Source organism: Macadamia integrifolia, chromosome 6 (assembly GCF_013358625.1).
Source record: "Macadamia integrifolia cultivar HAES 741 chromosome 6, SCU_Mint_v3, whole genome shotgun sequence".
Taxonomy (NCBI): domain Eukaryota; kingdom Viridiplantae; phylum Streptophyta; class Magnoliopsida; order Proteales; family Proteaceae; genus Macadamia; species Macadamia integrifolia.
Genome location: NC_056562.1, coordinates 33,390,822 through 33,416,052, shown reverse-complemented (window position 1 = coordinate 33,416,052; position 25,231 = coordinate 33,390,822). Strand labels below are relative to the sequence as shown.

At 37.3% G+C, this 25,231-nt stretch overlaps 4 protein-coding genes across 9 annotated transcripts; 1 reads left to right on the top strand and 3 right to left on the bottom strand.

The window, feature by feature from the left end:
- The first annotated feature begins 1,797 nt into the window (after window positions 1-1,797).
- On the top strand, window positions 1,798-6,528 carry LOC122080696 (remorin-like). Its single transcript, XM_042647515.1, has 5 exons — window positions 1,798-2,153; window positions 3,937-3,987; window positions 4,075-4,162; window positions 4,956-5,037; window positions 6,081-6,528. The coding sequence occupies exons 1-5, from the start codon at window positions 1,973-1,975 to the stop codon at window positions 6,279-6,281; spliced, it is 603 nt and encodes a 200-aa protein (XP_042503449.1). The 5' UTR covers window positions 1,798-1,972; the 3' UTR covers window positions 6,282-6,528.
- A 1,025-nt stretch (window positions 6,529-7,553) lies between these two features.
- Window positions 7,554-11,348, bottom strand: LOC122081071 (transcription factor MYB17-like). 6 transcript variants are annotated; one of them, XM_042648035.1, is made up of 4 exons: window positions 11,141-11,348; window positions 8,987-9,128; window positions 8,470-8,599; window positions 7,554-8,383 (listed from the first exon to the last, which is right to left on the bottom strand). In XM_042648035.1, the coding sequence occupies exons 2-4, from the start codon at window positions 9,117-9,119 to the stop codon at window positions 7,687-7,689; spliced, it is 960 nt and encodes a 319-aa protein (XP_042503969.1). In that variant the 5' UTR covers window positions 9,120-9,128; window positions 11,141-11,348; the 3' UTR covers window positions 7,554-7,686. The 6 variants fall into 6 exon arrangements, with proteins under 6 accessions (XP_042503969.1, XP_042503965.1, XP_042503964.1 ...); XM_042648031.1 differs by lacking the exon at window positions 11,141-11,348 and adding an exon at window positions 9,527-9,730 and having other exon boundaries at window positions 8,987-9,334; XM_042648030.1 differs by lacking the exon at window positions 11,141-11,348 and adding an exon at window positions 9,527-9,730.
- A 1,306-nt stretch (window positions 11,349-12,654) lies between these two features.
- LOC122082719 lies at window positions 12,655-13,418 on the bottom strand. The gene has a single exon (XM_042650453.1). It carries the CDS (start codon window positions 13,299-13,301, stop codon window positions 12,852-12,854), a length of 450 nt encoding a protein of 149 aa, XP_042506387.1. The 5' UTR covers window positions 13,302-13,418; the 3' UTR covers window positions 12,655-12,851.
- A 4,340-nt stretch (window positions 13,419-17,758) lies between these two features.
- LOC122081464 lies at window positions 17,759-18,517 on the bottom strand. The gene has a single exon (XM_042648610.1). It carries the CDS (start codon window positions 18,431-18,433, stop codon window positions 17,987-17,989), a length of 447 nt encoding a protein of 148 aa, XP_042504544.1. The 5' UTR covers window positions 18,434-18,517; the 3' UTR covers window positions 17,759-17,986.
- Between the last annotated feature and the right edge of the window lie 6,714 nt (window positions 18,518-25,231).

The following is a 25,231-nucleotide window of genomic DNA, read 5'->3' as shown; positions in this document are numbered from 1 at the left end:
GCGTCTCAACCCCCACCCGAGTGCGCCATGTTACATCCAAACATAATACTCCACAATGTTGAACCTATTGTCGGCACGGCCGACTTATACCATATGCCCACGTTCGATCTGATCACCAAGCCAGGCAAGCCTGCGTCTTGCGCCTTCAAAATTTGCCAGCATGAAAACCTATGTCTCAAAATATTAAAAAAGGATGTCTTTAGCAGAAAAAAAAAAAGGTTAATAATTACATGGACACTTCTTTTAGTATGGTTAAATTACTTGATATCCTAAAAATTTTAAAAGTTTATTTTAAGTTCCATGAAACCTAACCATGTTAGATTGCTGCTAGTGGTTGAATAAAAAAACTATGTTACTCTTTTTAGGGACACTTGTTAAGAGTTATTAAAATGATTAAACTCTTAAAATGATTAAAGAAAAGTGTTCCTAAGATACACCTGCTGAGAACACCTCAAAAGAGCTAGGTGACTATTATTATTATTATCATTATTATTTTAGGAGAGGGGTCGAGGAACCTAAAATGGTTGGCATGTATAAACCATGGTCAGAAGACTATCACACCAATAGTGGGATGAAATCTCTATGCCAACGGAAAGCAGCATAAGAAGAAGCATCACACAGCTTTTTGACAAGAGGCCACATGTGGAGGAAAGAGAGTGTGAGAGCGATCTTCACCTCGATCATTTTCTCATAAATTATAAAAGATTGAGTTTCCCTGCACCAATTAAGGGGGTTGGTTGACGGCATAAGAGTGGTACCAGCCACCAGGGGCCATTTTCAGGAGGTTCGGACCATTGGGTCAGGCGGTGCCTAGTTCAGGAAAATTTTGTCCCACAATAAAAAATCATGCTCCCATTTAGACATTCATTTAAGTAGGGCCAGCACCATATTAATTAGAAACGAAAGGCAATTAAAGTGGTGATTAGAGGTATTAAGAAGTGATTTCACCTAAAGAAGGCCACTAGAGGGCCTTTGGGAGGAGGAAATTTCGATCTTTGCAGCAGTATTGATACCATCTTTTATTTATGGAAAAAAAAAAAAAAAAACATATTGTGCTTGCCCTAACCAACCTTGGACCTTCCCTGTTATAGCCTCATGGAAAAACATGAATCCCTTTATGGGCCTTCTGGGTTTAATCATTTAAAACCTCACTAACATCATTCTATTTTTAATATGATTATAAGTTGCAATCAAACCGTCAAACTTTAGACCCAGCCACTCCTAAAGTACCCTTGGGCCTTGGGAACCATCCTCCAACTTTAGACCGAGAGAGAGAGAGATGGTCATCGAATAGTGCCATAAAAGCCTTGCGTCATAGCAGAGCTACACCAGGGACCAAGCGTCCACCTCAGCTATCCGAGGGTGTTAGATGAAATCAATCAAAACTGGTGGGACCCGCACTCCCATGATTAGTCCATGTGTACATACAGTGCATTTGTTGCGTGTTTACTACACATTAATTAATTAATCTTTTTTTCTTTGTTTTTTTCGTAGAAACATCTCCTCCGAACCTCCGTTCACCTGCTTTTCGTCCAATAACTCGCTCATTATTAATCGGCGATTAGAAATTGAATCCCCATTAGCCACCTTTTTTTCAACCCTATGCCACGTCATTACTTTTGAGGATCACGAAAAAGATAAAAGAGAATTCTTTTCTTCTTTGGGTCCTCGAAAAATATCACTCGAAATTACGAAACTGACCATACTCTATAGACAGAATCCCCGAAAAATACCATCACCAACCACTTGACCGTTAATCCGTTAAAGGATAAGGGACTCTCTGGTACTTAAAAATTAGGTCGGCCTTAAATTGAACAACTCTGGAAAATTTGGAGCCTCTGCCTCTCCTCTCTTCTCTTCTCTTCTCAGTCTTGATCAGCTTCGATTTCTGTCCACTCTCTTTGGAGTGTTTCGTTTTTGGCTTCTAATACTGTATCTAAATCTGGTGGAGTAGCTAAATTTGTGGAAAGATATGGGAGAGGGGGAGCCGAAGAAGGAAGTGACCGTAGAAGTGCCTTTGGATCCTGCGCCACCTCCGACTCCGCCGCCTGTCGAAGGTCCAAAAGACGCCGGGGAGGAGAAAACAGTTATTCCACCACCACCGGAAGAGACAGAGAAGGTTGATGACTCTAAAGCTCTTTCAATGATTGAAAGTAAGCACCTTCAGTCCTTAGATCTCTTGCTTGAAAGAAAACTTGAAGATGATTACGATTTCAGTAGCTTCCTTACTCTGTTAAGTGAAGTTATTTGAAGCTACAGAGATTCTTCTGTTTGTTCTTTTTAGGATTCCTCTGCATATTTTCAGATAGATTAAGGAGATTTTCGTGATACTTGAGATCCATAAATTGTTTTCTAGTAGCAAAATTTCATCTTTTTCTTATTTTTCTCTGTTGTTATCCCGGATTATCCATCGAGATCTTTTCACCTGAAGCAAGTTTTGAGGTTTTCTCCGGTTACTTGCTCTGTTGCTTGAACTGGAACAGGTGTCGTTTCGTAGTTAGATTAGAGCTGAATTGCACAATTCGATTTTTCTTTCTCTGGATTTATTTATGTGATCTGATTTTATTTTTATAAACTAAGTTGAATTTTTGTGTAAGTAGAACAGAAGTTAAAAAAATAAAAGTGAATTTAGTGAATAATTGGTCAAAAGCAATAGCTCCATCCATAATCGCTACCCCTTTTTTGTGGTTATTCTCTTAGATCTGCAAGTTTTCGCTGTTTAATTAATTTTCCAGTTTAGAATTTTTTTTTTCCCTGGAGGAAGATAGAAGCATAAAAAGAACAAAAAAGATTCCCCAATAACTTGTTTGTCTTTTTCCGAATTCTAGGAAAAAGAACAAAAAAGTATCTACGATTCTTTTATATAGATTTACAGTGTACAGCTCCACTCCACCCCATCATTCTTTTATACAGATTTACCTTGGACAGTTTCAATCCACATCCCCGGTCCCCCATCCCCAAACAACCCTAAATCATGTTTTTGCCTACTCTATTACAAGCCTTACTTTGGGTTGCTGCTTCTAATTGTAATTTTGTCCCTATTATATCGTCTCTGCGTAGAATACCGTAACCTTTGTGTCATATCACACTCAATTGGAGTTGTTCTTAAATTTCTTTTTAAAGAAAACCTTCGTTGGCTGGATATACACTGTCCTGTTTACCGTGATAGACGATAATGAACAGTAGTAATACTCATATAAGATAAATTTTCTTACTCTGTTTCTTTCTTTGCTTCTCTTTTCTCTCTAGTTTCCTCAGCTGTGAGAGAAATTGGCTTCATCTGTTTCTTCCTTGCTTCTCTTTTCTCTTATCTTACTCAGCTGTGAGGAAGGGACATGACATGGAATTGAAATTAAATTCGAGCCCCCCTGAAATTCAAAGGAGAAGTTCGATCTTTGTTCCCTTTAAGCTCGTTTGTCTGATAATTATGAGTAAGAAACTGAGATTTATAGCTGATCAATTTCATTTGATTGGCCTACGTCGAGTAACAGTTGATCTTAGAACTTTTTAAAGCAGTTTGGATGGTCTGTGATCCTCCCTATTTCCTGTAGTTTATCTTAATGCAACTAACATTAGGCTGTAAATGTTAATTTGACAAATGGAAAATGAATAAGAAATTTATAGGCACTTGTACCTGACATTCAAACCATCTGTTTTCTCCCCCCACCCCCCCACCCCCAAAAGAAAAAAAAAGCAACAAAACTTGGAGGCAAACAGGTTTGTGCATCAAATGCAAACAGAGTTTCCCTATCAATGAATCACAGCATTTATGTCACATTTTTCCCCCTTGACATCTATCTACCTTGGTCAATCTAAAAACTCACGATTATTTTGAATCTACTATTTAGCTCTAATTCTTGTGGGCTTGAAGCAAATCAGGAAAATCTTTAGGATGGCATTATTATTTTCTAATCATTTGAAATTTTTCCACGACAGAGGTCCCAGAATCTACAGGAGAGAAAAGTTCTGGCCGCTCCAATGAGAGAGGTAATTGTTTAATTAGCACTACTGCTTGCTATGGATAGATATCCAATCAAGACCATGACTAACTTGTTCCTTTTATGTGTTCATCAGATGCTTCTCTTGCACGGCTTGAATCAGAGAAGAGATTGGCTTTGATTAAAGCATGGGAAGATAATGAAAAAACAAAAGCAGAGAACAAGTAAGACACACTTGAACTTTTTCTTCTTTGGTGTTTTCTTCTTAGGAGTTAGCGGCTACTAGTCACATGGCTAGGGAGTAAAGTTGCTTGTGGCATCCCTTATGAGGTGAGCTTGCTTTGACCTCTAAAAGTGAGTTTTGCCCAAGGGTTATGTTTTTATGATTGTTGTAGGAATGTTATTAAGTGAACAGCCCCTACGATGGGACTGAGAGAGTAGTGATATTGTAGCAGATCCTCATGCTTTTTTTATAGACATAAGGGACTGGCCAGTCTATTAACAGAAACTAATCTTCAATGCTTGATATCTTTCCGGAGTTCATATATGCAGTTTGGGTAAATCTTCTACTGGGCATACATCATTTGTCTGTCTTGCAAATAGTGTTCTGAATCTTTGATGGAATTGTTCTAAATTCCAGCTCTGATGGTATAACCATCTGACCTAGCAGCCAGCCTAAATCAATCATGTTAATCTAATTTAAAAGGCTGAAGCTTTCCTGTGAACTATTTAACTGAGTTGATCTTGGAAATCAGTAGAATTGATTTAGAGTTTGCAATATTATTCTAAATCTTTGCTGGTTTGGTTCTAAATTCCAACCATGATGGTAGAAACATCTGACCTAGCACAGCTTAAACTAATCAACCATGATAATATTGTTTAATAAACTAACGTTTTACCTATCGACTGATCAGCTGATCTGATCTTGGAAATCAGGAGGATTGATTAGAGAACAGGTTTAAAACTTTGAAATTTGTTGGAATGATATTTCTCCTTTCAACTTGAAACTTTTTACAGGGCCCATAAAAAGTTGTCTGCCATTGGATCATGGGAGAATACCAAGAAATCGGCTGTGGAAGCTAAGCTGAAAAAGATTGAGGTAAACAAGTTTCCATGTATTGAACTTTATAAGCATCCTTTTTTTGTGGTTTACTGCACAAATGTTTCATGCAATGAAATGAAAAGACCCCCTTTTCCTGCCGTGCTTGTAGAAATATGGTATGAAGCCAATATGCTATTAATGATCTCAGCTTAGATGTCGGCTTTAAAGTAAAAAATCAGTCTATCCTAATCCATAGAGCCACCCCTGGGCACAGCTTTGAATTCTTCTCTTTTGACCCTTCGGAGCTGGTGTTAGCTTCAGTGGGGATCTGATTGGGCTTATGTTTGCCTCAGAAAATCCCAATGCCAACCCAGCCTATGTTCTCCTCTATATGACATCATCACTCAGCATTTTACAAACTACTAATGTAATTGTATAATTTATCTGCGAAAATTGAATAGAAATTAGTAAAACTGAAAACTCAGTTCAGAGAGTCATCCTTAATTTATACTGTTTTTTGGTACTTAAATATTCCTGGGTTTTGAAGTGGACAAGGGAAAAAGATAATTAACTAAAGTATCTTCTGAATTTGAGTCACCTTATCTTCTTGCTTGAGAATCAAATGGAGAATCAAATGGAGAATCCAATCAAAATTCAATTAAATTAGGTCATTCACTCGAATATTTTCCGTCTAAGACTTCCATTTGTATGCAATCCATAACATATTCTATGCTGACTTGGCAAAGTCATAATCTTATCTGTTCTCATGCTTTACGAATCCTGCAAATTCGCTTTATATACCTGAAAAAAAAAAAAAAAAAAAAAAATAGAAGAACACAAAAAACTGAAATCCCAAAACCAGAACCCAGTTGAGGAGTTATCTCAGGTTGATTGCCGATTTCATCCTACTGGTTTTGCCTGCTCATAGTAAATGCCTATTTATTGCCCTCAGACGCCAAAACTGTTTCTGTTTATTTAATTAGAAACACAACTTTGTCTCAAATTTGTCATCATACAAGCAACAATGGTAGTATTAAAAAGTGTTATGACCCATTTCCATTGATTTCATATTGCACTGATAAACACCTTGGTGCATACAGGAAAAACTGGAACAGCAGAAGGCAGAGTATGCAGAGAAAATGAAAAACGAGGTAGCTCTAATCCACAAAGAAGCAGAAGAAAGGCGGGCAATGATTGAAGCCAAGCGTGGGGAAGATCTTCTTAAAGCAGAGGAGCAAGCTGCAAAGTATCGGGCAACAGGGAATACACCAAAGACAATCACTGGATGCTTTGGAAGTTGAAATTCTAGGGTTCATAAATAGAGGGGAAAATGAACGTTACCTTGTGTAAATAATGAATTGTTCCTTTTGTGTTCGTTTGCCATTTTATTTGTTGTTTGCATTTGGTGGTCTGATAAATTGTTCATCTCTATTTTTGTGTATATTGTGCCTGTGTGATGGGTTTCTTTGTAAATAGGAAAACATATTGCATTTGTGACAGCTAGTTTTGAATATTCTGCAAGTCGTAATTCAACCTACAGTTACCATCTCTCTCTCTCTCTCTCTTTTCTTTTTTTCTCTCTTTATTAAGAAGGGGAGGTGTTCAGAGTTTCAGTGCATGGTATCGCCATCGGCACACAAATACGGATAACCATATTAGGAAAGAGATATATATATATATATATATATATATGGTTTTTGGAATGGTGGATAGGTTTGGTTTGTAGAAGAGGCACCAAACATGGGACTCTTAATGATATTTGATCATCAATTTTCTTACGATTGAATAAGACCCACAAATTCCTAAATGTATTGTACGGTCATTAACAATATTCATAATTTTATCTCTACTTAATGGAGTCGATTATATAGAGATTTCAAATAGGGATGAATGCGAAAATCTATGCCAAAAATTGGCGAATTATGATTAATTATAGTATGTGTTGATTATCAACTTGATGCATGACTATAAATCAGTTATAGATTTATAACGACAGATTATAACAAAATATCGATTATCTATTTGACGTATCATATAGATTGATCAAATCAAAACGTCCTGCATGAAGTAACCTACATTTATCTATGGCCATCATTGGTTCAAAATCAGATGGGACTGTAGGTTTTAGTTTGATCATATCTATTCTACTCCTACAAGACGATGATGGGTTGCATGGGTATAACTGGATAAGAATTAAGAAGACGAGACGCAGGCACGGCATAGAAACAGCAAGGATTTACTCGTGAAATGAAATATCAGGAACAGCATCATGTGGCATCACATGGGCTGAGTTATTTCAGAGCAAGTAGTCATGTGGACGGTAAAGGACAAACATCCCCATCACGTTATTAGGGAGTGTTGTAGGACTAAGACCTGCCCGGAGTGGGCCATGAAGTCTGGCCAGGTGTGATGAATTACCATGAAAAGGGAAAGTGAAATAAGTCGGATCTTTTTTTTTTGGTAGAATGCCGATCCATTTTAGCTGTCCAGAACTCATCCATCCATGTATTGAATGTGTCACAATTCAGACACACCCCTCCCGTGTACGCATACCATCCACCACCTACACTACATTCGCATCCTCCTCCTGTTGCAGGGAAGGCTTAACAATCCTTAGAAACAAAATAACGAGCTTAAAACTCACATTACAAAAGGAGACCCTAATTAAACAAGAATTCATGGATCCTGTGTATCTCCGTGTGCTAGTCAATACGAGGTTTCGTTCAACAAGGTGGGGAAGAGAGAGGTATTACTCATCATCATCATCATCTCTCCCTGGAAGAAACCCATTTCATCATCGTTACCTGGACCTGGGAAATCTAGCAGTAGATGCAACGATGTCTCCGACGAATCTTCCTCTTCTGCCACTTCATTGGAGCTCGACATCTCCGAACATTCACCTCCACCACCATCACCATCTGATCTGCTACAGCTCTTGCTCTCCATGTCCTCGGTGGGCGCCACTTCTGTTGTTACCCCAGACCCTGATCCTGATTCACATTTTATGGATATGGATGCCTGATGATTGATGGGCTGCTCTTGCTTGCTTAAACTTCGAAACGATTCTCCAACCTCGGAGTTCCACATCCGAAGGAAGTAGTCGGAGGGGTCTAATACCTCGGAGCCGGAGGTTGACAATGACGATGATGACGGGTTGGGATTGGGGATAAGGAAGGACTCCTTGGACAGACGGGCCTCGGCTTCAAGCCTCGCACTTTCCCATTGCGCCATGTGGCGTGTCATTGCAGGGGCTGCTAACTTGGCAATAGTCTCAACAAAGCTCCCGCCGTGGGATTGTAGAACCAAGCCCATCGGGGAGAGACGCTTCTTCATGTGTGTGTTCCAGAAGTTCTTGATCTCATTGTCCGTTCTTCCTGGTAGTTTAGAAGCTATGGCAGCCCACCTGGAAGTGGAAGATTTGAATCTGTGTCACTCACTCAGGATTCAAAGATTCAAATTAGTAAAATTGAAGAAGGGGAACCCTCAAACCTATTTCCGAGCATGCGATGCATCTGGATGATAGTCTTCTCTTCTTTGAGCGTAAACGGACCTCTCTTAATATCTGGTCGAAGATAATTAGTCCACCTAAGTCGACAGCTCTTCCCACACCGAGGTAAACCTGCAAGTAAATAACAACAGAGAAATTACCTGAGAATCTGGAAAAGAAAACAAAAAAATTTGTATTCCACTGCAGAGAATGAGATCATTAATAAAGTCCTTGCTTGTTCCCAGCTCAGATTCACCGTTCCCACTTTCCCTTTACTTTTTCATAGTAGCAGAAACAGAGAACGACAGAGTTCACTTTAACGTACTCTGTTTTCTAGCACAAGTTACTTAAATTGAATGAAACAAGGCCAGTGACAAGATGAAAGATTCAGAGTTTTAGAAAGAATGCAGTAAGATTTTCACCTGAGGAGAGAGTTCAAGAGAAATCTGGGTAAACTTACAAAAAGCAGAAAGGATTAGAGAAGAAAGCTCGTTAAATTGGGGAAAAGAAATTTCTAACCTGCGAGCTTAGGAAGAGATCTCCAGCTTCCATATCCGTTTTTCTTGATGTATTCAACGAGGATCTCGTCTTCTTCGGGCGTCCAAGGTCCTTTCTTCAGTCCTTGCTTATCGCAACAAGGAGCTCTTCCCATCTTCTTCAACTGAAACAGGAAGAAAGATCAAAATCAAGTGCTTCTAAAGCCAAAGCACAGAGAATTTATAACAGAGAGAGAAGAGCGATGAATTGATGGGTCAATAGAATCTCGGCGCTTTAAAAGCATGGATCTTTTCTACGGAAATCGAAGTTGTCAAAAGAAAGAAACTGAGAATGACCGGCGATATTGAAACCGACCCCATTAAATGCTGCCTCAAAGGAGTAAGGAGTAAGAACTTAGCTCACCAGAGAGATTTGAATCAGTATATATTAGGAAAGTAAAATGGATAAAATAAGAAGCAAAACTTGGAGAGAAATTTGAGATCAGTTTCTGTAGCTGAGAAGAAACGCATGGGAACGAAGGTTAAAGACTAACTAGTGAAGGTGAATCTTAATAAGGCTTACATGAATTAATGGGGCAGGGAGAGAAGCTAAAGTATCAAGAGAGCGATAAATGCTGAAGACGGTGCCTTGGAATTCTTCATATTATCTTTCTAATTCACATAAATGATAGTACAAGGTTCCTCTTGAATCTTTCTTGAGCCTGTTCTCCTCTGAAAAATTAATGGTGGCTTATTCTCATTTATTGCAAAGAAAAATACTTAGCCCTTTCATTATATGTAAGGCCTTTGAACTGTAGGTAACAATTTTGAGGATCATTTGATATATGGATTGCCAAATCCATACTGCTAGCAGCCCATAAAGAATTGAACAAGGGTTGTGCAATCTGAACCATAGTTTCTAGGGAAATTTACCACGCCACCCCTGGAGAATGCCACAATGATAAGACCTCCTACCGTCAGTCAATGTTAAGTGTGAAGTTAAAATGACCATTATACCCTTATCATTAAAAAATTCTTATTTTAACCATTATACTAGGGGTGTCAATTCCTAAACCGAACCGGTAAAACCGGCCGGACCGAACCGATAACAACCCGGACCGAACCGAACCGAAGCCTTATTGGTTCGGTTCGGTTTCGAGTATTGTAACCTCAAAACCAAACCGAACCACACCAAAAACCGGATGAACCCGAAACCAAACCGAAACAGGCTCAAAACCCGGACCGAAACCGAAACCGAAACCAAACCGGTAAGAAACCGAAACACTCCAAAATTCATTAAAAAAATCAAAATTTGAATAGTTTTGTATACATTTGTATGGAAAATTGAATCCAAACTAGACCAAAAACCAAAACCAACCCGGTTGCAAATCGATTTAAGAAACCGAAGTTCAACAATTCATCATTTGGTTGTTTCCTAATGGCTCCATACCGGTTTAAAAAACCGATCCAAACCGAAATGAACCTAATAAATCCAAACCGGTACCAACCCGAACCCAAACCGCACCGAAGCCGACACCGGACCGAAACCGATAAATCCTTAATGGGTCGGTTTCGGTCACTTCCAAACTCACACCGAAACCTGTGGAACCGGACCGAAACCGCACCAACCCGGACCGTTGACACCCCTACATTATACCAAAAAAACCTGGAGAATAATTCTTCTCCATTTCTGGGTCTCCTCTTTCTAGTTCTCCCCATTCTGAACCTTAGAGGTCTCGATTGTTGACAACGATACCTGCAATTTCCTCCTCGATGGAACAAACAAGGTCCATTCCTTCTCCCTCTCAACCTCCTTCTCCTTCTCCCTCACCTCCGAACCTACCACGGACGAAATCTCTCTTCCAAGCACCCACCCCATCTCTCTTATACCGAAGCCTCATCTCTCAACATATTCTATTATCGTCCCCTCTGTCTAATCTCTCCCGATCGTCCAAGAATTCAAAATATAAGCCAACCACCTCTTCATCCAACTCGTAACCCTATAGATTTGCTCCGATCATCCAAATCATACAAAAGCTAAAAAGGAAAAAGGCGCGAAACATAAACCCCAATTCAGTAACCCAAACTTTCTCTGAAAAAGCAAAATTTGTAATCTTTTGAAATTGCCAAAATTTATGGCAGGGCAACAACAACCAATTAAAAAGAAAAGGAAAAGCAAAACAGTAAAAAAACTTACTTTTCTATGATTGGCGATCCACCTTTAAAGTTGAACTGAGTGAAATGGAGATGTTAGAGAGAGAAAGCTCTGCTTCATTCGATCTCACTCTCACTAGATCTTCTCGCACCAGAAGATACTCGGAGCTGAGGTCGTTGAGAGAGAAAGAGCAAGAGAATTTCTAAGCTATCTTTCTCTCTCTTCCTTGAGAGAGATTTCCGCTTTTCTGAATCTCCGACAAATGGAGAAATGACGTAAAAGCTTACTAAAAACCAACCACTCCTTTATATATTGTGGCTGGAAATTCCAATCTTCTCCATTTCAAGTGCTTATAAAGTCAAAGCAAAACACACTTAACAAGTTCGGTGGAGTTATTCTCCAAATTAAGTGATGTTCCTCTTCTTCCTCCTTCGCCTCACTCACCTTACAATCCATGGCTTCAACGCCGCCGCCGACTACCGAAAGGGTTCGATTGTTGCTACCAATCATTTTACAAGTCGAGACCACCAGAAGGCAAAGCAAATCGAGAACAACTCCATTAAAATTGGGATCAACTGCTCTCAGGATAAGTACAATGTATACAAATTAAGATTTTCTTTCACTTATCTCTGCTTTAATTGATTTTGATTCCAAGAATTCTTCAACCTCTAGAATTTCTTTGTAAGTTAGAATCGAAAGATCAAAAAAGAAATATTAACCTCTGTTAAGGGTATTTTTTGTACTGCCTATTTTATAAGGGCATTTTGGTATTTAAAATAAAATATAGTTGCTGACATCAGCAACTATAGTATATTCCTTAATAGTGACTGATGGTAGGGGGTTTGAGAATAATTTGGTGAAACAGAGGGGGTGGCGCAGTAAATTTCCCTAGTTTCCATTATGTTTGTCTCGAATTCTTGATCTATTTGGAAGATTGACACATTCAGATAAAATTTGGTGGTGACCCAATTGAGGTTTTTTCTTTCTTCTAAGGTTTGTGATGGTAGCAGGGGGGTTGCGCGAAGACCCGATGGATCGATCCGATTTGGAGAAGTATATATATGTATTATAGTCTTGTTGAGCAAGCATTGTGAGCTTTTGGGTTCCGGGTGAGTGTTCTTACCACGACTTTGAGTGTTCTTGAGAGATCTCTAGTTATAATCTTCTTCCAATATGGTGAATCACCATTTTCTTTGCCTTAAGACATAGCACATCACATCCGTGTGTGAACCTCGTTAAATCTCTATTTTTTATGTGATTATATTTTACTTTTTCTTCGTTTTTTCTTTGGTATTTGTTCTTACAGTTTCTTGTTCCATTGTTTCTTTGTTTGGTTAATTGGTGAGCATGAAATCGTTCTCTTAACAGAAGAAAAAAAAAAAAAAAAAAACCCTTCCTCTGTAATAGCAAGAAGAAGCCATAATTATACATGATCCTACCCTAAAGTCCAAGTATGATTGGAGGATAGGGTTGTGTGTGTGTCTCTGTGGAAATTGGAGCCATTCAAACCACATCTTAGGTGAAGCAATGATAAACAAAGATGAAGCATGGGCCTCTGTTTTTAAACGACAGTTCATCAAGTATTATTGGATCGTGAAGTGAGGATGCAGGGTTACAATGGAAAAGAAAAAAAAAAAAAAGGAAAAAAGAACTCAATACATAGAGCTGATTGGGTATGGAAATTGGGAATGATAAGGAACTTCAGGGACTGATCCTGACTAAGAACTAGTGAGGAAGGTAGAGTATGGTTTAATTAATTTGGTGCACTGCCATTTTGTTGGAGACAAGCCTTCTTCTCTTCTTCATTCATAAAAGAGATAATAGGGAAGGACTTGCCCACCCCCATGGATGACTTGAAGGAGATTTTGTTACCATCAAGGTACATCTCTGCTATAGGAACCCACAACATCATCTGCCTAGCCTTGCATCCTGTCATCTTCTTCATCCTCCCCTTCTCCACATACGCAGTGGTCTCAGCAGCATAGCTGTTCTTGGTGTTGGTTGCCACATTGAAGTGCTCATAGGGAGCTTTGCATTTCCACCACACAAAGCCAGTGGATCTGACCCTCCCACATTCTACCAGCTCTCCCATGGGAAGGACACCACTTGGGAACCCAAGCTCCTTCATCAGCTCTGCCGAAAATCGATCACAGGCTTCCCTTCCGCGGATAATTTCAGCCCCTGCTCTCTCATCAGTAGCCATGATCAATTCAACCAAGTAATAGATGACAGTAGAAAGAGGAAAGAGGAACTCTCTTCAACTGCTTAGTGGAAGAGTTAAGCTAGGTGTTTGTGAAGTCTGAGCATGTAATGTATGGATATTTATAGTTAAAAATACTAGACTTGACGGTGAGAAGGTGCCCTTATCGTTCATTCACCTCCTCTCTTATGTGTGAGGACTGAGGACACTCATGAGGACTGAGTCCTTGATAGTCCCATGTGCCAATCTTCCATCCAGAGAAGGTTGACCGCTATCCAAAACCTTCTCCTAAGGAAGAAGTCTTCAGTCGTAATAGGTTGCCCACCATTTGTGATTATAAAGGATATAGTGTCTAGAAACCATGGAAAATTTGTTTGATAAATTCTGCATTGCGTGCTTAATTAGTGTTTCCTTTGTTTAATTTTTAAGCAAAAGTTTTGCTTCATATGTGGAGAAAAGAAATCTCTACTCATGTGATTGAACTCTTTCGTTTTTTCATTATTCGAAATCAAAATTACCCGTCTCTAATTCAATCCGCTAATACCATTAACATTTAGAGATTCTTTCTTCACCCACAAAGAAAATTGCACCCTTTTTTTTTTTTCAATTTTTAAAAATAAATCCTCTTAATTGAACTCTCATGTCATAATTTTACTTCTACATTAAGGTTTTATTTATTTATTTAATTTATGAAATACTTCTACATCAAGGTATTTGGTCAAGGAAGCTACATGGAAAAGCTAATCTTGCGTGTAGGTTAAGCTGGATTCAAATTTTAGGAATAAGCAAGCCTCATATGACTTCTTCTTCTCTACTAATATGCCAAATTAGAATTCAATCTGACTGTACTAGGTAGGGGTGTCAATCGACCGATTTGGTTTGGTTTTGATTTGGGTTAAGTTGGTCTCAGAATGAGAATGGTGAAACTAAAACCAAACAAATAAGAAAGTTTCGATTTTGATTTTGCTTTAGTTTTGTTTTGTTTCTTATATCGGTTTGTTATTGGGTCAGTTTTCGTTTAGACCAATTTGGGTTTGGTTTACCATACAAAGTTATACGTTAAAAAAAAAAAAAAAAAAAAAAAAAAAGATTTTTTTATGAATTCTGGAGCTGATTTCGATTTCTTATTCATTTGGTTTCAACGTCAGTCTGGGCTTTGAACCAGTTTCAATTTGGTTTTGGGTTTGTTCAGTTTTTGGTGTGGTTTGGTTTCCAGGCCATAATATCCCAAACTCAAAACCGACCCGAATAGGACTTCAATTTGGTTCGGTTCAGTTGTTTTTACACCCCTACTACTAGTTGTCTAAAGAAATGAAAATACAAATTTGCCATGATTTTGTATCAAATATAAGGGAAAAGGGTTATTATTGGGGAGTGTGGCCCTTCTTTCCAAACATATTGGACAAAATGACCGGTACCTTCCATTAAATAGAAAATGACATATTTATCGTTTCTTCCTCATATGCTTATATTGGCCTTTACGCACATGTAGGAATAACTCTCCCACAAGTAACATTTGTTGTCTTAAGCTATGCCTTTTTCTTCTTCAGTTCGTTTTTCCATAGGCACACAATGATGGCACAACTTATAAGATTATTACTTATGTTTTTCATTATAACTAGGAGGGTGCTCTTTGATAGTGATCATAGTTCCTAGGCTGAAATTTTCACATGGCAAGCAATGCTTTCACAAGACAAACGAACAATAGTGGGATGCCCCGACTCGAATCCACAACTAGCCGACTTGTGCAGTGATAGAGTAAGGGCTTCCTTCCACTAGGCTACCAACCCCATTGGTAGGTCAAATTTAATTGAAACAATCCTATTTAATTGCTTGCTTATATACTTGTGTCGCCAATTTCTTGTTAGATATGTCATAGAATGTGGGGTGTTCCGATTTTTTCAAACACAGAGTGTAAAGCCTATGGTGTTTGATTGATATGATATTAAACTAAGAGTTTGGATAGATTTCTCATACGATGTATGATTCACACTTAGATGAACCCACTCAATATAAAAACCGATTATAAAAAGAGAGATTCAATGGATTCCATGTAAATCAAGCAACATACAAGAACTGAACCTAAAAAATTTAGGGGAAAAAATTTTTTTGAATGGTGCAATTAATTTATTAATTATAACTCTAGTCATGACATATGCCTATTTTATCCCTATATACGTAGATAAGGCAGAGTTGTTTCTTTATTAACCACATGTCAATTTAGTGATGCAACACAACCATGTGGCCTGCCTTGGTTCAGACATTTCCCTCTATTTTGAACCTTTCAAATTTTCCCTCCTTTCTACTTTAATTTAAAAATTATTTTTTCAACATTTAACACTTATTTCTCCATGATATCACATGTGATTAAAGTCAATGGGAACTATGAGGAACATGAGTCATATTTGACTTAAATTTTTTTATGGGTTTTTGTATGCCAATTGAAAAACATATTTTAATTTTATGTTTTCTCAAACGTAATGTGATTTTTCTCTTAATAATGATAACTAATATTCATATTAAGTATCTTAGCGTGCAGAAGCCCACACAAAATCATAAGATCATTAGTGAAATGCAATGATAAACAAAAACCAATAAGCCTGCGCCTCTAGTTTTAAACATTACAATTCAGCAAGTAAGTCTTATTGGGACATGAAGTGAGGATGCAGGGATACAAATTTAAGGCACATAAATAAGTAACTCAATCAATACATATAGCTGAGGGTATTGGAATGATGGACCTTCAGGGACTAATCCTAAGTCACTAACTAGGGAAGGAAGGTAAGAGTATTGTTTAATTAATTAATTTGCTCCACTACCATTTTGTTGGAGATAAGCTTTCTTTTCTTCTTCATTCATAAAAGAGATGATGGGGAAGGACTTGCCCACCCCCATGGATGACTTGAAGGAGATATTATTGCCATCAATGTACATCTCAGCTATAGAACCCACAACATCATCTGCCTGGCCTTGCATCCTGTCATCTTCTTCATCCTCCCCTTCTCCACATACGCAGTGGTCTCAGCAGCATAGCTGTTCTTGGTGTCGGTGGCCACATTGAAGTGCTCATAGGCAGCTTTGCATTTCCACCACACAAAGCCAGTGGATCTGACCCTCCCACATTCTACCAGCTCTCCCATGGGAAGGACACCACTTGGGAATCCAAGCTCCTTCATCAGCTCAAAATCGATCATCTGTAGCCAGGATCTTGTTACCTAACTCATATCATATCGATCCAATGGTACAAATCAGGGGTAAACAAATAAAAATAAAAACTTGATTTTTTTGAAAAATCAGTGATTAATTTTTGTTCAGTACGGATTGGCAATCCGATATCAATCCATTCTAAAACTGGTTTTGCTAAAACAATGGTTTCAATTAATTTGTTTGACTAGTCCTCCCCTGCTAGCATGTCACTGAATTTGTATTGCGTACTTGTTTCCTTTGTTGACTTTTAAGCAAAAGTTTTATTAAAAAAAAAAAAAATTAGGCAAAATTCTTCCTCTATTGTTGAAGTCGAAATTACTTTTCCCTAATGCAACCCGACAGTATCGATTGAAATGGATTTGGAGAATCCTTTCATTCCTTAAATTGAACTTTCATGCAATAATTTTTATTTTTCTACAGAAATAACTTCTTTTTTCTACATCAATGGATTTGGTCTAGGAAGATCAATAGAAAAGCTAAAGTTACATGTAGTTCACTCCAAGTTTTAGGGATAAGCAAGCTCCATATGACTTTTTCTTCTCTAACAATCAGCTGCCAAATTAGAATTCAGTTCTGACTCTACTAAATGTCTTACTAAAATTGGAAAAAAAAAATATACATACTTTGAATGAATGTATATCAAATATATATAAGAAAAGATATCTGATATAAAACGGACCATGCGATTGAGTTGGATCCCATATTTCAAATCTAAAGGATGTCTTATCTTTTTTTTTTCGTTTTGCTAACAAGTATCCAAGCTTTCGACTTGACTAGTCCTCTTTCGGTTAAGCACACTAAAAATTGATACCTTCAATTGTCATACACTATCTAGAAAATGCAGTCTACACTATTTTGAACGCCACTGTTTTGAGGGTATAGTCACAATCATAGTTTTATTTTCTTTTTTTGTTGGGTTAATTAATTGGTAATCATGAAAACAACATATTGTGAAGAAGACCACAATTATGATCCAACCAATTATGGTTGGATGTGCATGTAGAAATTAATTAGATTTCCAGTTGGCTTAAGGATATTTTTGGGAATGCCTTTTTCTTTAGTTATTGGGGGGGGGAGGAAACACAGGTTGTCCTTTGCCCATCTTTAGTTTCTACATTTTTATATCTTATCCAAATGTAGTGGATAAAATTGAAAAACAAATTTTAATTTTCTGTGTTTACTCAATTTTTTTTTTTTTTTTAAATGATGATAGCTAATATTCATTAGCATATGCGGAAGACCACACAAAATCATTAGTGAAATCCAATGATAAGCTTGTGCCTCTGGCTTTAAATCTTACAGTTCATCAAGGTATTATTGGGTCATGAAGTGATCATGATTTAGGGATACAAAGTGACATAAATATATAAGGAACTCAATACATATAGCTGATAAAGAGGGGATCGGAATGATAATTAAGGACCTTCAGGGACTACTAATCCTTACTATGTCACTACTGAAGGAAAGTAGAGTCTGGTTTACTACTTTGCTGCACCATTTTGTTGGAGATAAGCCTTCTTTTCTTCTTCATTCATAAAAGAGATGATGGGGAAGGACTTGCCCACCCCCATGGATGACTTGAAGGAGATCTTGTTACCATCTAGGTACATCTCCACTATAGGAACCCACAGCATCATCTGCCTAGCCTTGCATCCTGTCATCTTCTTCATCCTCCCCTTCTCAACATACGCAGTGGTCTCAGCAGCATAGCTGTTCTTGGTATTGGTTGCCACATTAAAGTGCTCATAAGCAGCTTTGCATTTCCACCACACAAAGCCAGTGGATCTGACCCTCCCGCATTCTTCAAGCTCTCCCATGGGAAGGACACCACTTGGGAATCCAAGCTCTTTCATCAGCTCAGCTGAAAATCGATCACAGGCTTCCCTTCCTCGGGTAATTTCAGCTCCTGCTCTCTCATCTGTGGCCATGACTTCAACCAAGTAAGTAATAGATAGGACTTAAAAAGAGATTAATGGAGGAACTCTCTTCAACTGCTTATTGAAGTCTGAGCTTGCAATGGATGGGTATTTATAGAAGTGGGTCTTCTTCGTACGTGTGAGGACCGAGTCCTCCAAGAGTCCCATGTGCCAATCTCCATTCAGAGAAGGACGGCTAGGAAACACCTACTAGGAAGGCTTCAAAAGGCAGAATCGGTGGGAATTGGCCCATACCTGAACCCTAGTGAGTGCTGTGAGTATCAAGCATAAATAAGGAGAGGTTAGTGTAATTTTTTTTTTTTTTTTATTGTTTCAATTTGTTTGATCAAGTCTTCGTCCATCCTACACGTTACTGAATTTGTATTTCGTGCTAAACTAGTGCATCCTTTGTTTAATTTTGGACAAAAATTTTCCTTCATTTGTGGAGAAAGAGAAACCTCTTACCCAATTTAATCATGTAACCATATGAACGGACTCATGGGTTATCATTGTCGAAGTCGAAATTACACCCTTACTATAATCCGATGGTACCAATGGAATGGATGTGACCTCTTCACCATCGGTACATAAAAACTTGCTCCTTAATTTTAATTTTAAATTTTAATATAACTCTCATGCAATAATTTATACTTCCACATCAAGGTATTTGATCAAGGAAGAAAAGTGGGAAAGCTTATCTTTCACGTATGTCACATTGGGTCCATATTTTAATGATAAAACAAGCTCCATACAACTATGATTGTTCTTCCCTCTACTAATATGCCAAAGTAGAATTTAATCTAACTCTACAAGGTGACATAATAAAATAAAATAAAAAAATACTAATCTTTGAATGATTCTAGATCAAATATATAAAAGAAAATTATATCTAATATAAAACGATCATTTGATGAAGGATCCCAATCAATCCTAACATCATATATATATATATATATATATATAAAAGCTTATTGGTTTTATCAAATGTTTTAGGAATAGATATTTCACAATATTGAACAGGCCAATAAGAAAGTATCCAGGGTAGGTTGCATTTAATAAGGACAAAATCATCTTAGATCAATAAGCTAAAGGTATCTCTATACTAGCATCAAATATTGACATATCAAAACGTGATATGACAGTTTCAAAAATTGAGATGTATACAAATGACCAATATATTTCAGACCTAATTCAATTAGATACTCTCCAAAATGTTTCTTCCAATTTTCTAACATAACAAATATTTGTACTAATCTAGAGATACCCTTTAGACTTGTTATATATATTAAAATACCTTCTCCTCATAATGAGTTACACCAATCTTCTCTTTATGTGGTCCTCAAGATAGTAGCACTCTTAAGTATATGATAGTGATTAGTATGACCATTAGCTTTAGGCATGACCACCATACAATTAAGACAACTAGCTTAAAATGTTTCACTAACTAGGTTTACATATATTTTTAAGACAATAGTATTTAGAAGGGGGAAATCTTGTAACAATAGTTGAAAATCAGGTTTTGACTCAGACAATCATCTGAGTAAAATAAAGAAAAATATGAATCCTGATTAGAAATCATGAAGACTCACCACGGTTTAATAACTGACCAAACCAGGTCCTGAGTCGATGAATTTCATTGAGTGGGGGTTTTTTAGTCATGTGAAACTTCACTTAGTATCTTATATATATTGGGTCATATAAATTATTCTCCTTTTTATTTCTCTCACTTGTAAAGCAACAATAGTCTTAATCCCTCCCCTTTCAGGGAAGAAGGATAAGAAGGAAGATATAAAGAAATTAAGAAGAAAAAAAATCACTCTGGCCAAGTTTGACTCGACCGACCAAGTTTTGAAAGGCCAAGTCAAAGTTGTAAAACACGATTTTTCAACTATTTTCTAACTAAGCTTACTGAAAAATAAATTGCATCCTACTTTTGTCTTTATAATTTTTTTTTTTTTTTTAACAAGAGTAAATTTCTCTTATTTCACATGTCAAAAATTGAAAAACAAATTTTAATTTTCTGTGTTTACTCAAACTTTTTTTTTTTTTTTTTTTTTTAACAAGAGTAAATTTCTCTTATTTCACATGTCAATTTGAAAAATATGTAAAATAATGATAACTTGTGATAAAAATATAATTGTAGAATTTCTTTTTTACCCTTCGCTTAGAAAAGATGTCAGGTAAAGAATGAATGTGACTGGAGCCACGCTTAGTTTGACATTTATCTTTGGCGCTGCCCTTAACTTTGACTTGGGCCCAGCTATTTCAGATTATTTTCTAACATATTGAGAGTTGAGAATCGAGACTGTGACATCTGTTTACCCAAAAAATTAAAAGAGATTGTGACATTCAAACCACCACAAAGAAAAGGGCCATGTTACGAGTCGCAATCAAAGTTCTAAAACTCAGTATCGATCAAGATTGATACCGATCTGTCAATACCTAAATGGATCACTTGGATCAGTTCATTTTGAATAGATTTACTCAAAGATTGGAATCGATCAAGCCCAATGCTAACCAAACATATAGTCTATAAGTAATTTATATGATTCACCAAAAACTAACTCTCTCTCTCTCTCAAAATCCTTGGTCCTTTTTTTAAAATCCGATATATGACTCTTTAGATAAAGATGAGAAAAGGGAAGAGGGTTTCATATAACACCAGGATGCAGTTTGACATCGAGTGGCGAGTGTCGGATGTGAAAGAAGAGAGGAAAAAAATTTATAAACTGGCATCGCATGCTTCCTTTCCAAAAACGGAAAATCCCTTGGAAAAGCATCCTTGAATTCGGGTTGATCACGTATATACCCAGAGATTTACAATCTGCATCAATTCTCATCAGAGATTAAATCCACAAGGTTACAGGTACTAGTGGCCGTATGGGGACATTGTTGATACAGTAGTTTCTAAATACATGTTTGATACGTTTATCTTTATGGTATTACAACATTTAATTATTGAATTCATTTTTTATATAAAACATTGGATAAAGAAAATATGATTTTTATATTTTTTTTTTTGGGTAGAAAATATGCATTTATTAAGGGATGACAATTTAAACACGTATTTTTTTTATAATATTCATTTTAATAGAATTTTTTTAAATCAAATCCCAAAATCCCTTCCTGATCTAAATCCAAACCTAAAGAAAGATGTAAGAATACTGCTTATATTATGCATCTTTACCCTAATATTTATTTCAACCAATCATAAAAGAGGGTTTTTTAAGTTCCTTTTTGGCTTAAAATCCTATGTAAATATATGTTTCATGGTAAGGTGGAATGTTCATGTTCAACGGAGGTCTATGGATGCCCCAGTAAGCAAAAGAGACTAAATACATACAGAGGGTCCTAGAAGAGGTAGAGAGTAGGGACAAACCTAAAATGATTATTGACGAATTGGATTCTAGTATGCCACTGATAGACCTCTTTGGAAAACAAAGACCTGCGTAGCCGATCCCCTACAGGGGTTGATCTTGAAAGTTGTTCTACTTTTACTACTGATTTATATCTTTCCTTACTAGTCTTTTATTTCCTTGTTTGCCTTACGGAATAAGATTATGGTTGTTGTTGTTGTTGTTGGTATATATATATATATATATATATGTTGTTGTATGGTTGACCTTGTTGGCAACCTGACCAAGTGGCGGTGATGATGTGTCCAATTTGGGTGACGTGGATGGAAATGATGACATGGTAGTATCCAGTTTCACCAATGAGATGACAGAGCCACTTGGTTTGCATGGAGTGGTTTGATACAACCTTAGTATGTGGTGCAGGTTTCTGGGTCAAAACTGACAAAATTGACCTATTTACACTCGAGGGCATTTTTGGTAGTAAAAATGACATTTTTGGGAGATCATTTCTTCATAAAAAAGATATATTGTAATTTATCTAGTCCAGTGCATCTAATTTTGTCACATTCCGATACTATATGAAGAAATTACGACATTTGTGGCAGTCGAGGATAGTTTCGGCATTGAAGATGAATTTTTTAAAGGAAGTGTTCTCTATGTAACAATACGAAAAAAATCCTATCTTTCCAACGGTTCTGATTTCATCGCGTTCCGATTCTGTATGAGAAAGATGCATCATTGACAGGTCTAGGGGTATTTTGGTCTTTTTACATGGATGATTCAAATGATTGGGTCTTCTGGAAAGTCGTAGAGCGTCCAGTCACGGTTCCAACGCACTTCATTTCATCTCGATCGTATATAGTATCAGTTATATGTATTTCCGTGAAGTCGGTTTGAAAATCCAAACCGAAAATTCATCAGTTGCTCTCGGTGTTGGGTGGATTTTTCGGAATTTATTTTTAAAATTTAAAAGGCTTTTGTGTAATTTCAAGATTTTGAAGGTCTAAGTTGCAGGGCTCTTTAAGCACTGAAATATATATAGGCAGAGGTTTGATTGTAATAAAGAGGAGTAAAGGGAAGTGAAATGGATGGTCCAAATTCGACCACGCAAGCTTGGTGCCCATCCAAAAGCTGCTGAGATTTTGCACTGACATTGACAAGATAGATGCTTGCGCGTGGAATTTGATTGGTTAGGTGCATAACCCTTGATGCTATGGTGCTACACCTTATCAAGGTATGTTGTGGTGTTTCGTGCGTGCATAGAAGGTATTAAAAAGATTCCGATCTTAAGGAACTCATCAGATCTGAATAAAGCCAATCTTGAAGGATTCGGATCCAACGGTTGATAAGTCTTTCACTTTTGTGAGTGGGAGACAAGCTCCTTTAAAATCCGAAAAAAGTAACCAATCAAAAATAGACAACAAAAAGTGACAGCTGACCACTGACGGTTGACGTCATCAATTGACTCTCTTATTCAAATCTTATTGCTAAGATTTACTATCCGTTATTTTAATCGGACAGACTAGATTAAGAGATTCCCTTTGATGAGATATACGGTTAGATTTGCGCCCCTGTTGTGTGCGCCACCGGCGTATCCTACACCAACCTCTGAAGATTTCATTTTGAGTGTTTTAGTTGGTCCAATTTCAAATGGTCATATCTCCCTCAACTTAACTCTGATTTGGGTGATTCAAGTTGGAGATTCTTCATCTCTCCGAGCTCTAACACCAGAGGGAAGAAATCAGGTAGAAAGGTTGCTGAGGTGATCGAAAAAACTAGTTGAAGCTCATAGAAGGCTAAGGGTTTGAATGAAAGACTTCCATCCTCTTGCACTTGATCCATAGCCCCCATTAGGGGCTTAGGAAGCTGCTGGAAATCAAGGCAGCAAGCTCTATTGGTTGTTGCCAAGAGAAAGAAAAAGAAAATGGAATAGAAGAGAAAGAAGAGAGAAATAGAGAAGAAGTTTTTCCCTCTCTTTATGTGTGTCTTGAATGCCTCTCAAAAAGATTTTCTCAAATCCAATTAATGGAGTTTGATGGTTCTTGTTGAGAATACTATTTTTTCATTAAAGCTTTATTTACAAGGAAGACTAGAAGAGGAGAAGTAGAGAGAGAGAGAGAGAGAGAGGAGTGTGTGTGTGTGTGAATGTGAATACCATTGTCGCTCCATGAAAGTAAAGACAAGGAAAAAAGAAAGAAGAAAAAGAAAAACCTAGAATTTGATTCTTGTGAGATGCTTCAAGAAACCCAAGTGCCAACTGGGGTTGAAGCATTGGCGGCACCGAGACAACGTGGTTGTGGTCCGCATCAAGTGGAGATCGACATTATTGTATCTCCAACAGTTACTCCTTGCCAAGGTAACATCACTTTTACCAAATTTTCATTATTATAAATCATTGTAAGCAAGATGTTTGATAAAATACCTAAGTGATAGTTATAGTCTATTTGGAAAAAAATTGCATGTATGCTTCACTATAGGATATTGTTATAAGCCCAACTTTATTTTTTATTGGTGTTCAGTGGGTGTTGGACACAGTGGTTATGTGTTCCTCGGTGGTTACAACTACCTAAACCTATTTGCCGTGGGTGCGGCCTCTCAGATCATTCTGAGAAAACTAGGGTGAAGACATAGCCATTGTATGTCATTGGTGGAAACTAGGAATGTGTTCCCTTGGCTGTGGGTGCAGTCATAATTAGTATTGAATAAATGCTGAGCTCGACAGTGGGCATTACTCCGTGCATGTAAGCAACTGACCGAAGCACATATTTCTTGTGTTGTGGATGTGTATGCTCGTATTTATATTGTGAATTGGAGTACTTTACTGCAGAATGGGTGTGTACATCTGGTAGACCTGATCACTTGGTGGTGCAGTGTGGATGTGCATACGACTGTGTATGTATGTGACAGTAATTACCGTGTGAGGTTTATGAGACAGGTCTGGGCAACAATACAGGTTATATGAGTAAGTTCTGTGCAACGGTAAGAATGGTTAGTAGTATACATAGTAGCTCTGGGCAACATCAGTAGACTGTGCTATTGAAATGCAAATAGTGATTGCCACATCAGGAGTATAGCTGAAAAATTAAAAAATATTTGGCAAACTGATTCAGCCCCCTCTCAGTGTCAATTGGGACCCAACAATATATATATATATATATATATATCCTTTTGCTCACAGAGCGGCTGTATTAGACACTTACTTTATTATTGCCATATGCATTTTATTATGCCAACTTTTTCAAACATATTATTGTCATCTAGCCCATTCAACTATCATATGTATCCGTTCCCATATCATTATTGTTCCCAAACTTATTATGATCAATAGCAACATAATATCATGTTGTATTGACGACAAATTCTATGACGAAGAAAGACACATTAATTTCTCCATGATTATCGATTTTAATCTCAGAATCAAGGGGATTCTACAAACACTAGGATAGCCTAGTGG